Source organism: Acomys minous (genome assembly GCF_964271855.1).
Source record: "Acomys minous genome assembly, chromosome: 4".
NCBI lineage: Eukaryota > Metazoa > Chordata > Mammalia > Rodentia > Muridae > Acomys > Acomys minous.
The window spans coordinates 96,591,268-96,606,103 of record NC_140486.1 but is presented as its reverse complement, the minus strand read 5'-3'; the positions used below and the strand labels follow the sequence as shown (position 1 = coordinate 96,606,103).

The following is a 14,836-nucleotide window of genomic DNA, read 5'->3' as shown; positions in this document are numbered from 1 at the left end:
GTTACTCCTTAGGAAAGAAGGTAGGCTTCCCCCCCTAACATCTTAGGGTCTCCTGAAGATTTAATTAAGCCTAGCCAGTGGTTCTCAGATACTCAGAGCACAGCCATAAATTCCACATAGTCCTACAGGTGGCGAATGAAGGTTTTGTAAGGAATTTTGCCATCATGCAAAGGCCATGTGTTACGTTCGCTAGTGCGGTTTCTCAGAGGTCTCTCCAGCTGTTAAGGCTCCATCTACTGTACAGTCAAATATAGAGTTTAAAGCAGCAAAGGAAAACCAAGCAGAAAGACAAAAAATGACCTCAGGCCCTGTGAGAGACACTGGGGAGTATCCCTGGGGAAATGCGTACATGTGTTGTTTGGCTTGTGCAGTTTTCCTCCAAAGTGTTCCTTGAATGCCAAGTGGAGCTTGAGTCGTTCCTTTCCTTCATGTACAGCTCGAAGTTTGTGGAACTGTCAGTGGCCACTGTTTCTGCTTCTCTGGAGGGAGCAGCTTCCAGGAAGCTTTGCTTTTTCCAAGGGTCCCGCTGTGAGGTTGCAATTCCCTGCAAACCTTCTCACACTGCTTTGAAAACTGTAGGTTTGCATTAAGGGCATTGACTCCTTGTCACAGGCAGCGGCTGGGAAGTGAAGTCATCACTCTTTGGTAGAAAGTGCATTTCTGTGGAGACGAAATCTAGTTGCCACATGTGTGTGGCTCAGCCTTCCCTCTCACTAAGGCAGGCTGCCAAAGAAGGCGGTGAGTGCGAGGACAGTGTGGCATGCACCCACTCTGTATTCTTCCCGAAGAGAGGGTTGGGCTGGGCTGGGCATGGTGGCAGGTGTCCTCTAATCTTAGCAGTCAGGAGGCTGAGGCAGGAGAATCACTATGAGTTCCAGACCAGCCTGGATTACAAAGTGAGATGAATAAAGGAGGATGGGAGAGAGATTGAGGGGAGAAAGAGAAAGAGAGGATGACTGACTCTGTTTTGTCTCTGGGATTTGTTGGTTAGTTATTTGCATCTCAACCACAAGTGACTAGTTCTCATATTTGTAGTGTGTGTGTGTGTGTGTGTGTGTGTGTGTGTGTGTGTGTGTGTGTGTGTGTTGATATCAGATGTTTTTCTCATTCTCTGCCTTTTTTTTTTCTTTTTCTTATTTGAGATAGATTCTCTCAATAAACTTGGAACATTCCAATTTGATTAGACTGTCCAGCCAGCCCCTAGCCAGCTCCTGTCTGTGTTGGCATAGCAGGCATGCCATCACACCCTCCTTTTTTTGTGGGCAGCAGGTTATGGCTCGGGTCCTTATGCTACAAAGTATGTGTACAGAGGTAGGGCATGGAGCTAGGAGTGGTGGTTTATTCCTGTAGTCCCAATGCAAAAGGACTGCTGTTCAAATCCTTTCTTTACGAGTGATAAGCTTTTTCTTTTCTTTGGTTTTTTGAGACAGGGTCTCTCTGTGTTAGCCTTGGCTGTCCTGGAGTCACTTTGTAGCCCAGGATGGCCTCGAACTCACAGTGATCAGCCTGTCTCCGCCTCCTGAATGCTAGGATTAAAGGAGTGCACCGCCACCATGCGGCAGGAGTGATAAACTTTTGTATTTCCTACATTGCATGTGCTTCTGTGACTTTTTAAATATCTCCCTGGTGGTAAGAGTTTAACAACTAATAAATGTGTGTTTTCTGTGTTGGCATCAGTTTTGGGGGTTGGTTTTGTAATTGCTTTTAAAGACTTGGGAATTTTGTGGTTTGTTTTTGGCTTTCTGTTTCTTTTTAAGACTTGTTTTACTCGGGAGGCAGAAGCAGGTGGATCCCTGTGAGTTCTAGGCCAGCCTGGTCTACAAAGTGAATCTAGGACAGCCAAGGCTATACAGAAAAACCTTGTTTTGAAAAAACAAAGACTAGTTTTCATTTTCAATATATAGATCTCTCTCTGTCTCTCTGTCTCTCTCTCTCTCTTTCTGTCTCTCTGTCTCTCTCTGTCTGTTTGTCTGTCTGTCTGTCTGTCTGTCTGTCTGTCTGTCTGTCTCTCTCTCTCTCTCTCTCTCTCTCTCTCTCTCTCTCTCTCTGTGTGTGTGTGTGTGTGTGTGTGTGTGTGTGTGTGTGTGTTTGTATGTGCGTGTGTGTAGGTTATTTTAATTTTGAGACAGGGTCAGGTGTAGCCCAGCTAGCCTCTACTTTGAGCACCAATTTCCATATTTTCTTAGCTGCAAACTGGAGTGCATAGGATACTTGTAAAGTGTTGTTGGCGAGAGAGCTTCACAGTGTGTGACATAGTGTGGAATCACAGTGTCCCCATGGAGCCTCCAGGATGGCTCAGAAAGAAATCTAAGAGAGAAGAAAGTAACTCTTCAACTAGAAAAGCAAAAGAAAACAAAAAACAGTTTTACCAACCTGTCACAGCTGGCACCCTTCCCTTTCCTTAGGAAGACCTTTGCATACACAGTTTTCTTTGCCCTGTAGACCTTCACTTAATTAAATTAGTTGCTTAAAACTCAGGTGAAGGGCTGGAGAGAGAGAGTTCGACTGTTCAGATGCTTGCAAGCGTGAAGATCAGAGCCTGGTGCCCAGAATCCAGGTAAAAAGTCAGGCTGGGGAGGTGATGTGGAGAATTCTGGGGCTTGCTGTGCAGCCAATATAGCCAGCAGAACCTATCAGATTAAAAATGGTCAAACAGGGGCGGAGACCCAGGCCCTGCAATTGAGCAAGAGGCAAGCTGAGCTCTCCAGAAGTGCCCAGTGATCTGCCTAGCTCTGCACAGTAACAGTGACACCCTGCCTCAGCCTTAAGCACCCTCCCTTGCCTCCTGCTCCAGGGGAAATTGGATTCTTTCCTGCCCACCAGAAATTCTGCCTCCTGGTCAGTGCTGAAACAGCAGACCCTGTGGAAGGGACAGTGCTTGCTGTGAGACCATGAAGATCGAGTTCGCACCTCTCAATATTCCGCTGGAGAGGCGCCTGCAAACCGCTGCTGTGCTGCAGTGGGTCCTATCCTTCCTCCTACTGGGTAAGAGCCTTGCCTGTGCTGCCTTCTCCCCCCAGACACAGTCCCCACGTTACCCCAGCTCACAGACAGGTTCCCGGGTCAACCAGATTAGAGAAGGCATTCACCAGTCCGTGCTTTGGATCCTTTCTCACTCCTGTCTAATAACCTTGCCAACTTTATTTCTCTTGTGCTCTTTTATATCTTTTTCCTTCCCTCCCTCCTTCCATCCATCTTGGTTGGTTTTTTTTTTTAATGTAATATTATTAGCTGTGCAGTGTTGGCATATGTATTTATTCCCAGCACTCAGAAAGCAGAGGCAGGCCAATCTCTGCAAGTTTGAGGCCAGCCTGGTCTATGGAGTGGGTTGAAGGATAGCCAGGGCTAAAACAGCAAAGCCCAGTCTGGGAAAAACAAAACAAAACAAAACAAGACTAACGTTATTTAATTGAGCTAGGTGAAATGGATGTTTATACACATCTCAAGCAATCAATGGATAACTGATAATTAGTAGTTATTGTTTCTTATAAGCCATATATCATGTAACTATTTCCCCAACGGTACACCTGTGAATAACCCCTCACCCACATTGCTGTCAATAACTATAGTAAACCATTGGTCCGCCAAGCTGAACTAGGCTGGGACTTTTTCCTTTGGTCTATGGATGGTACCCTACCTTGGGTGAATAGATGTTTGTTTACTACCACCACCCACAGGTACACATAGAAAAAGTCACAGAGCATCATAAATTGTTCTTGTTTTCCTGGGCACTGCCTAGTGACCTGGGGGGATCTCTATCTGCCAGTCTTGATTGACTCTGAAGTCTAGGTGCCTATGGGTCAGAAATCACTCTTCAGGTGCTGTGGCTAAAACTGGGTGCCCATCTGCATTGCCCAATTGCACATATCCTCAGCACCAAGACACCTGATAATTACTGCCGTAGTTAGGATTTCTATTGCTGTGAAGAGACACCATGGCCACAACAGCACTTACAAAGGCAAACATTTAATTGGGGACCGGCTTAAAGTCCATTATTGTCATGGTGGGAAGCATGGCAGGCAGGCAGACATGGTACTGAGAGGTCTACATCTGGATTGGCAGGCAGCAGAAAAAGTCTGCCACCCTCGGTGTGGCTTAAGCACCTGAGATTCAAAGCCTAGCCTATAGTGACACAATTCCAACAAAGCCACACCTCCTCTAGCAAGGCCCCACCTACTCTAACGAGGCCATACCTTCTATAGTCCCACTCCCTATAGGCCTTTGGGGGCCATTTTTATTCAAGCCACAGCAAAAATTGCCAAGGCAACAACACAAAGAAACCACAAATGGAGAGAGAAAAAAAAAAAGAGGAGATGCTCAAGTTCTGCCAATACTGTGGCACAAGGATTTTGCAACCACAACAAAAGACAGGGCTTTATTGCATGGCTGACCATCAAGGACATCAGGAGCTACGCACCTAAATCTACTCTTCTGATCAGCTGTTGGTGGAGGAACTTACTAGAAAGGAGGACATAAAGTGGCTTCTTATTTAGGCCAGAAAGACATGCATGCTCCCCTCCTGGAGGAGGATGTTGGATGTGCGATGTCACTGAAGTTACAAGGTTTAAGTCTGCGTGTAGCAGATATGTAGCAGATTTCACTTCATGGCCCTCACACTCCTGTGTGCTCTAAATGTTCATCCATTGCTCTTCCCTGATTCTGAGAACCACAGCCTTCTAATCACGTCATCATTTAGCCTTGTCCAAAATGTCACCTACCTGGAACCAGTAGTTTTCTGGGTTCACTACCTTTCTGCAGTAGTTTCTTTCACTTACTGTGTCTGATTTACCAGTTGAAGTTTTAGCATAGATATTGTTGTAGTACAAGAATTGTCACCCAAACCAGTCAAGCACCAATCTCGTTGAGACACTGATGGTTTATTGAGTGAAAACACACCCCAAGACATGGCTGATTGCAGTCAGGGTCACAGAAAGGACTCCTCGGGACCCTAACTGTGACTTCAGCCTGATTCTAAGGCAGGTTTTTGTAAGAAAAACCATAACCAGGTAACAACCAGGTAACCAGGTGGGAAATAAGGGGAGGGCAGCATTACAGCATTTGACAAGATAAACTCAAGAAGAATCGATTTTGTTCCAAGCACGGCATATCTAGGTGGATAGACAGCATTTTAAGCTGATTGGCTAGATTATAGGTTTGGGGAACTTTCCAGTTCCCCACCGTTACAGGAGAAAGAAACATAGCGGGGTATGGTGCCTTTTCTTAGGTAGAAATATACCATTAAATAATTAATTAAGTAGAAGATGATCATTAATCAAGCAGAATATTCAACAAGTATTGATTTGTAAGTAAATGACTAGTCAAGCTCCCAGCCAGGTAGATCCTAAGAACCTAACTTAATTTCACTTTATATACAAAATGGAGATCTTAAAAAACAAAATGGCCAAGTCCCATGAAAGTCTTCACTTACCAGGAAAGTGGGACAGAGGGGAGGACATCTTATTGGGACTCTAGGTAAGAGAAGGATGGGAGAATGGCAAAATAGAAGGATACAGAGGGTCCTAGAAACACACAAGAAGAGCATTATAATGGGCAGATCTGGGCCCAGAGGTCCTGCTCAAACTATGGCACCAGCCAAGGACAATACATGCAATAAACTTCAAACCCCTACTCAGATCTAGCCAATGGACAGGACATTCTCCACAGTTGAGTAGAGAGTGGAGTCTGACTTTCACACAAACTCTGGTGCCCCATATTTGACCATGTCCCCTCGGTGGGGAGACCTGGTGGCACACAGAGGAAGAATAGCAGGCTACCAAGAAGAGACTTGATACCCTATGAGCACGTACACGGGGAGGAAGTCCCCCTCAGTCACAGTCATGGGGGAGGGGAGTAAGGGGGAAATGGGAGGGAGGGAGGAATGGAAGGATACAAGAGATGGGATAACCATTGAGATGCAATATGAATAAATTAATAGCATATTTTTAATGGCTACAATTATGCTATGCTAAAGGCTAAAGCATGTTTCAACAATATGTATATGTTGGTAAAAAGCATTGTATCACTAGCCAGCACTTCCAGTAGCTTCAGACCACCACTATGGGGTATCGCTACAAATTGGGTCATAGAACTGTGGTGTCTCGGGATAGATCCAGTGGGTGTCACCGAGATACCTTGATGTAGCTTGGTTCAGGACTTTTGAAAATGAGATTGAAAAGAGGTAGACAGGAGTTTGGGGTCTGGAGAGCACCTCATTGCAAAAGAGAAGGCTGACTCAGCACTCCTTAAAGTGACCTGCACTAGTGAACACTCATCACCTACGAGGCTTTTAGGTTTTTGTTCTACCCTCTCTCTTATTGATATGGTTTTTTATAATGGGGGGGGTTGAGACAGTGTTTTATTGTATAACCTGGCTGTCCTAGAACTCTTCCTCTGTAGACACGGCTTGCCTCAGACTCATAGAGACCCGCCTGCCTCTGCCTCCCTAATGCTGGGGCTAAAAGCATGCACCGCCACCACCCAGCTGTTATTTTTCTTCTTATTGTCCTTTTCAAAACAGGAGTTCACTATGTGGCCTAGGTTAGCCTGTAATTCAATCCTCCTACCTCAGTCTCCAAGTATGCCCTATAATACCTGGCTTCTAAACTTTATTATATTCCTACAGACGGGAAACAGTGAAGAGGAGAGCATCTTGGTGGATCTGCGGTAGGGAGAATTATGCAGGCGGTGAACAGCTCCTTAAGGGAAACCATCCCTTGCTGAACAAATAGCTAGGAATTAGTTGTTAAGGAGAAATTGAAGAATAGAGGGAAAAAGTAATACTAGCCCAGGCATATGCCATACAAACTGAAGGGTCTTATAACCCAGGAGAACTTTACTTTTCTGTCTCTCTTACTTGCTTATTGTTACCCCTTTGGTGACCCCGGTACTTTATTTAAGATGAAGTTCAGGTTTTTTGTTCATTAAAGATTGCATCATGATTTTTCTCATCTTTTAAAATCAATAGAACATGTAAAAATCAACAAAGCAAGAGAACAGTCTAACAAGGAATACAAACAGTTCTGTATAACCTACAATAAAGCATACAACAAAAATCAATCAATGTCCATAGAACAGTCAACAAGACCTGATTATCATTTCTCAAATAGCAGTCAGGAAAGTTTAATCACAAATTTCCCAGGGCTAAAGCCATTGTGTTTACATGATTGCCATATAAACAGCTTGAGCTAAATGTTCTCTAATAAAGAAAAACTACTTACTCCTAGTCCCTAACCAATAGGTACGCAATCTAAGCCTAGGCTAACTACCAAGGGATCCTCTAGTATAAAATATCTATAAAGCATGACATTCCAAGACCACTTTCTATTGCTCTCAAAGATTCTAAAGAAACTTTTCTACAGCTAACAGTATCTAGCTAGGTATTGCTATGTCAAGATCCTAACTTTTTTCAAGCAGTTTCTGCTTGGGAGCTCAGTCAGAGTCAAACACTCTCTCATTGTCTCAAGCCTTTGACCAGATGCCTTCTTTCAACATTCTCTGTGGGAAAACTTTTCTCTGTGTGAATTTCATTAGGCTGAGAAATAAAGAGAGAAAAAAACAATTTTAGAAGAAAAGTAGACTTCAAAGTAGTGTTAAGCAAAATTATATCTGGAACATACATGATATTTAATGCAGTAGCGAACAGCCAGAGATCTTTGAAACTTTGTCAAGCAAAGCCTCAACAGCTGTCCTGGATGTCTAGAATCATCTGCTGGACATTCATAGGTCTCTGGAGCTTTGTCAAGAAAAGCCTTTACAATTTGTCCTTATGTCTCCAACATCTTCTCCTTTTCTGTTCTTTAATTCAATGGTCTTCAGGTCACCTCTAATGCCAACACTCATGAAGCAAAGGCAGAGCTCTGTGAATTTGAGGTCAGCATGGTCTACCAGGCAAGTTCCATATCTGAAAAACCAAAAATATACCTTAAACATAATGGGTTATTCTAAAGGTATCTTTTTTGTTAACAGTATGCAGACCATCTTATTTTCTCTCCCTACCTGTATTTTGAAGCAATGTCTTTAAGTACATAAAAAAAATTGGAATGATTGTTACAAGATATTTGATCACATTGTGAGCCCCGAGATTGTGAACTGGAAAAATCTTTTTCTAATTGTGTTTTGGCTCAGCCTTTGATCCTAGAGAGTTTTTTTGTTTTTGTTTTTGTTTGGTTGTTTGTTTGTTTGTTTTGTTTTTTTAACTGCAAGCAAGTACTTGTGGTGAGGCTCAGCAATAGCACATACCTTTAAACCAAGAGCTAAATAAAGTCAACCATAGGTCCAGAGGCAGAGCAAGTAACCACAAAGCAGGGATTAAACATAAGGAAACAGGAGGAAGGGACATTGAGTTGAGAGTATTTGAGACATCATGGAGAAGGAGAAAGAGCTTTTTCCTTCTGCAGTATCAATAGAGTAGGAAAGCCAGCTGGGTAGTTTCTCTGCCTCTCTGAGCTAGCAGGTTTTCACCCTTGTGCCTGGCTCCCACAGCTTCATTGGTAAAATCAAACAATTGGGTTTTTTTATTTATTAAAAACAACAAATGACTCTCCATAAACATCACAAGAACTCATAGCCACTAGAACCTGAAATGCCCCCATTTTGCTTGTGGTAGTTTGAAAGAGAATGACAGTCATAGGCTCATTTGTTTAAATGCTATATCCTTGGGAGTGGAACTGTTTGGGAGCAGTAAGAGGTGTGGCCTTGTGGGAGGAAGTGGATCACTGCTGGCAAGTTTTGAGGCTCTAAAAGCAAAGTACTGTTTCCTGTATGCCTTCTCTGCCTCCTGCTTGCAGAAGTGTTCCTGCCTTCATGCCTTTGCTCCCACTCGTGACCTCTCTCTAATCTTCTGAAACAATAAGCTCTAAATTAAACACGGTCTCTTATAAGTTGACTTGATCATGATGTTTTGTCACAGCCATGGAAAAGAAACGAATACAATGCTGTTTCTGCTTCTGACAATAGAGTTCTTGAAAATGGAAGCTGGGCTAGCACTTGTCCTCTCCTTGCACTTGTACAGTCAATGTAGGAAGCTAAGATTTCCTACAGCAGTGACTCTTCTACTTGCCATAGCCAGTGGTTATGAAATACAGGGAGCAGATGCCGATGCAACGGTTCCACCCAGCTTTTCCTTCCTCACAGGGGAGATAGGCCTTGGGATCCTAGTGATGCTGATACTATACAACTACTGGTTCCTTTACATCCCATATCTGGCCTGGCTTTTCTATGACTGGGAAACCCCAGAGCGAGGAGGCAGGAGATCTAACTGGGTCCGAAGCTGGACTGTGTGGAAGTACTTTAAGGACTATTTTCCAATTCACGTGAGTAGAACTGTCTCCTGAAGTCCTGAGTTGGGAAGACAGTGGCGTGTGTTTTCATCATGGGTATCTCCACCTTTTTCCATTCCAGACAGAGTGTGTCTAGTCCATTTTGTGCTTTTACAATGAATACTAGAGCATCAGATCTAGTTAAAGAAAATTTTATTCCTCACAGTTATGAAACCTGAGGGTGGGGGTGGGTGTCCAATACCAAGGTTCTAATGTTCAACAGTTATCACCCTAACTGATGATCTCATGGCAGATAGGGAAGGCTAGAGAGAATGAGAGGGGCCATTGTCCATTTAGAAAGCATCCACCCACACCCGCAGTAAGGGTGTTTGTCTCTAATCCCTCTACCCTCATGATCGAGCCCCCATCATGAGGCCCCACATCCCTACTGCTCTTCCCTGGAGATTAACTTTGCGTCACTGACAAAGTCTGAAAGACAGTGTGTGGAGGGACCCGAACTTAGAGGATAGTTTAGAAATGTCGAAACATCTCTAATCCAGGGAACTAAGATGAATTCTCTTCTCATTGCCCGCTGGCTTAAGAAACAGGGAACCCTTCCACTTGTCATTAATGGAGTCATGTCATTTCCTTATCTCAATGTGAACGTGCCGTAGCTCATCAAAACCCAGGATTTGGATCCAAGTCACAATTACATATTTGGGTTTCACCCTCATGGAATATTCGCGACTGGAGCTTTTGGAAATTTCTGTACAAATTATTCAGATTTCAAGAAGCTATTTCCTGGCTTTACAGTGTATCTCCACATGGTCTCAATCTTGTTAAGGCTTCCATTCTTCCGAGAATACCTGATGACTTCTGGTAAGTGATGCGGCCACAGTGTTCCTACAAGGCTCAGTGACACATCCACTGTGTCCCTGCTGGGCTCGGAGTCGCAGCCACTGTCCCTTCAGTGCTCTGGTGTGGTGGCAGCACATACAGCAGCCACTTGATTTTAGATTTCCTGTCCTCTGTGGATTTTCCTCACACACTCACTCCTGGACCCTCAGTGCATGGACCTTGGGACCATGCTTTCTGTTGTTCTGTCCATCCCAGGTATTTACTATTGTGATAGCAACATAGGGATTTTCCAATAAACACTATCCAGTGGTAGAATAAATCAGTGAGTGCACTTAATATGCTCAAATTTCGGAAAACTGTCATGGAGCTAAGAAATTATAAATCATACTTTGGAGAGGCACATTCTTTCGTAATATCTATACAAAAAAACTAATGAAGCTTAAAATTAAGTACCTGTAATTATTATATCTGTCCTGCTACCAATCAATAAATGGACACAGACACCTGTTCTATTTTATAATAAGCCTTATATTACTTGGGGCTGGGCAGATAAATAGCCCCCTAGACTACCTCCCATTATCTCCCAGCCTCTATCCCATGCCTTCTGCTTTAATCCTTTGTGACTGGGCTATTTCCATTCATAATCCCAAAATATTCGCTTGTGTTGTTCATCTGGGCCACACTTTCCATGCAGAACTTCAGAGTTCTTCTTCCTGACCTCTGTGGCTCCTTCCTATCCCATGGCAAATCTGTTCCTTTCTCCTCTTCCATCCCTGATCCAGCTCTCATCCCAAGATCCATCTCTCCCTGGCAGCCCTTTGGCCACACCTGCTCACTCTGTCCTGTCCAGGTGTGTAGGCATTTATTCAGCCAATCAGGGATAACTTGGGAGACAAGAATTACAAACATCATGTGGGGGCACAAGAGTCTGCCCCTTAAAGACAGCAAGTGGACCTCAGTGGGGAAAATAATTAGCAATCAAATACAAAGCACCAGACCATGCCCCAACACACTTTGAATACTTTTATGTTGGAGAAATCCTCCATTGTGCCTCCCAATAGTGATAGTGACATGAAGTGCTCAGTGTGCTTGCTAGCTCCGCCATCCTAGATTGTGTATAACTGCAAGAGTTGGAGATGTTGTCAGTGGTACAGCATTTATCCAGCATGAAGGAGGCTTAACTCTGCCCCCAGATCTACATGGGAAGAAAAGAAGGGGGCAGGGAAGGGAAGAGAAGGGAGAAATAAAGGTAACTCCTCCTCAGTCTGCTCTGCAGATGGAGCTCCAGGACAGCCAGGACTATACAGAGCCTCACTCCATAACCAAGGCTGTCCTTCTGGCACTGAATTCCTGATGGTGCTGCTTCCACCTCTCCAATTCTGAGATTGTGGGTGCTTGCTGCTGTGCCTGTCAAGCAATGGAGTGCTCTTTAATTGCTAATTCTGAGAACAGATTCAGCCTGAGGCGCTCTCTAAAGGGGCCTATATCCACATATACAGAGGGCTATGCTCCTGCCTATAGCCTTCATTTCCACTGCAGAGACTCGTTTGTTTTCCAGCTTGATTGACTGTTTGACCATGCACTTCCGTAGCTGACAAAGTATTGTATGCCTGTCACAGTTATGTAGGGTGGTTATCATCACCTTTGCAGGTCCTGAGGATAGAGAAAAATGAGTCAGTAGCTTTTCCAAAAAGTATAACTTCAGTATTGCTTAGTACGGAGCTTAGGAGCAGATTTTCAATTAGCTTCCACATTGTCAGGCTTCCCATATAGTCGCCTCTGTTATTATGTATTGCTTGGAAATCATTTACAATTCAAAGCTGGCTGGATCCATGCTGGCTTTGCCAGGTCTGCACCAGTTTGTGGACTCAAAAGCCACACTCAGTCTAATGGGTGCTGTAGGGCATACTGGAGAGTGCTCTAAGCTCCTCCACTTCCTTGTGATCTATCATTTTACCTCTACTGGACACACTAACACCCCAAGCTACCAAAGAAAATAATCCTGTTTATCTTTATTTTGTAGACATTGAGTTAGAGTGTTATGAAAGGAAAAAAATTAAAGATAAAATTTTAATTTCCAAAAGAGTCACAGAAATTTAAAAGAAAAAAGAGTCACAGAAAAAGATTTAAGTTTTTTCTGAATCAAAGTATAATCACTAATAAATTAAAGTTCTTGAGAGCAGGTGTGGGTGAGACAAGATACACCCCTCTCCATGGCCATGTCAGACACTGTCAGTCTCCGAGTCTTTTTAAATCACAGTCAATGATCACAACCATTGCTGTTTACTAGAGTTGACACTGAGATTATATCTGTGTGTTATGTGCCATCATTTGTTTGTTTGTTTGTGTATTGGAGCTTCTGAGATTGGATCTCTTGGTAGCCATGGCTGCCCTGACACTACATAGATCAGGCTGGCCTCAAACTTACATAGATCCACCTGCCTACATGTGTACCAGAACACTGGCCATTATTGGTTCATAATATTGTAAAATAGCTCCTTTTGCTGCAGCCTTCATGTCTTCAGTGCTAAATAAGAAAACCTAAATGTTTGGCCAATGATGACTTAACTGACTTAACTGTATATGAGGCCTCAGCAGCACTTCCCAGTTCTGGCTTCTGAGGAAATTCTGTGGTCCAAGACTTCTTCCTCTGATCCACCCCCAACACAGGAAATTTCTGTGGCTACAGATTCTCTTAAACCCTAACTACAACTCATTCCTCTTGGCCCATTTTGGACAGTCTGCAGCCACCAAGTTTCAGCCAGAACAGTATGTGTTTGGAGGCTTATGTACTATCTGCCTGCCTACTATGCTGGAGCAGGTAGCAGGGTTCTAGTCACAGCAGCCTCTTGCATCCTGCAGAGGATTTTAGATTTTGCTCTGTGGGTAAAGCCACAGGGAACTTGTGAGGGGCCCTGAACAAAAGTGCTATCTGTTCATTCACTACCTGATAGAAAGCTCATTCACACAGCAGCACAGAGATAGGCTAGATGGGTGGTGTGAACACTAGGACGATGGGGCAAGCCTATGGCAGTGATCAGGGAGACCAGATGAGGCCTGGCCTGGCACAGAGCTCTGATGGCAGGAATCTAGAAGAGAGCAATGTCTGATAGAGTAACAAGATTTCAGGATGGATTCCTCTTCTTCAGGTAGGCAGCAGCTGTGTGAGATGAGTCACCAGTCAGCTGGTGGCCAGCAGAAGGGAACTGGCACAGCAGAATGATATTTCTAACTGGATGACTGGATGGGCAATGGGATCCTTCGTCATGATCATTAATGTTGGAACAGGATCTGCTCTGAGGAATCATTTGATGCACTGGATTTGGAGATTTCCATTTGACCATTGGTGACATTGCCCAGCAAGCCAAGGAATATATTCCAGGAGATGAGTTTGATAGAACTCAGCACACACAAATGGTAGTTGAGGTCATGGGCATAGATGAGATTAGAGGACAATAGAAATAGTGAAGGGACTCTGCAAAATATCAGGGCAAGCTAGACGTAGGAAGGCATGAGAATTGGCCAGAAGAGAGCTAGAAGGATCATGTGTCAAGATCCAGGGGGCTGTCTCTGCCAAAGAAGCAATGTCTTATTTCCCACTCAGGTTACTCAGAACTAAACGACATGTCTTAAACTCAGGGAAAGTTCAAAGCCATCCACGAATGGTCAGGTTCTCTCATCCATCAGTGTCTGCCTTTTCTTTCAAGGGGGTAGACCATTCAAAGCCACATGTGACCTGTAACCCCCAGTATGTTGGAGGCTGAGCTAGAATGCTTACCATGAGTTTGCTGCAAGCTTAGCCTAGTGAGCTGAGGGCCAGCAAGCCTACATAGAGTGACTCTGTAGAGAAAAAGAGAGGAGAGAGAAACATTCAGAGTCTCAGATCTCTAATAGTAGGAATCATAATAAAACCATCACTGCTGCTGTAGAACATTATTTTAAAAAATAATTCTTCCGTTTGACTCACAAAGGGCTACTTTCAGTCTCTCAGAAGAGCTTGTCTTATGTGTTGAGCAAGGATGGAGGTGGTAATATTTCAGTCATTGTCCTTGGGGGCAGAAAAGAGGTACTGGATGCCCACCCAGGAAATTGTACCCTGTATATCCACAAGCGCAGAGGATTTATTAAGCTTGCCTTGGCCCATGGGTAAGTGGACTTTTTTTTTCAGTTTGTTGGAGATGGGGGGTCTTGATATGTAGTCAGGCTGGCCTCAAATTTATGGTAACCCTACTAGTGAGCCTGCCATGCCCTGGGACTACAGGTGTGAGCCACCCTGCCTTGTCTGATTAAGTGGCTATTTGTTTAGGATGAGTGTATTTTAAAAGGACAAGACATTATGTGAACACAAAGAATGATATTAACTTTTCTAGTCCTTAAAGAACATTATCCAAGTCAATGGGAATGGAGTATGAGCTTTCAACGAAGGCAGTTTGATGTCTCAGCATACAGTAATTTAAAAAACAAAAAACAAAACAAAACAAAAGGCAGACACAAATTGTTACATATGCAACAAAGTGGACAGAAGCAAGCAGTCAGGGTGGGGTGGGGTGGATGTCTTACCTAAACCTGACTCTCTATAGAATATAAACCTGGCTATGGCTAGATTGCTAAACCACTTCCTAAGGGTTTCAAGTACAGCTTGAAGTGTTTTGCAGTCCATGATGCAGCTTCAGGGTTTCATATGTAGTATAGGCGATAGCACTGGAAGGGCTGTGTTTGCT

At 43.8% G+C, this 14,836-nt stretch overlaps 1 protein-coding gene across 1 annotated transcript in view; it reads left to right on the top strand.

Moving 5' to 3' along the window:
- Positions 1-866: 866 nt before the first annotated feature.
- LOC311595886 (2-acylglycerol O-acyltransferase 1-like) overlaps positions 867-14,836 on the top strand; it is a 38,773-nt gene continuing 24,803 nt past the window's right edge. The window contains exons 1-6 of the mRNA XM_084778966.1: positions 867-896; positions 2,479-2,557; positions 2,795-2,985; positions 9,133-9,311; positions 9,932-10,136; positions 14,087-14,261. Coding sequence (XP_084635092.1) covers positions 2,892-2,985; positions 9,133-9,311; positions 9,932-10,136; positions 14,087-14,261 — 653 coding nt within the window. The 5' untranslated portion in view covers positions 867-896; positions 2,479-2,557; positions 2,795-2,891. The remainder of the gene's footprint in view (positions 897-2,478; positions 2,558-2,794; positions 2,986-9,132; positions 9,312-9,931; positions 10,137-14,086; positions 14,262-14,836) is intronic.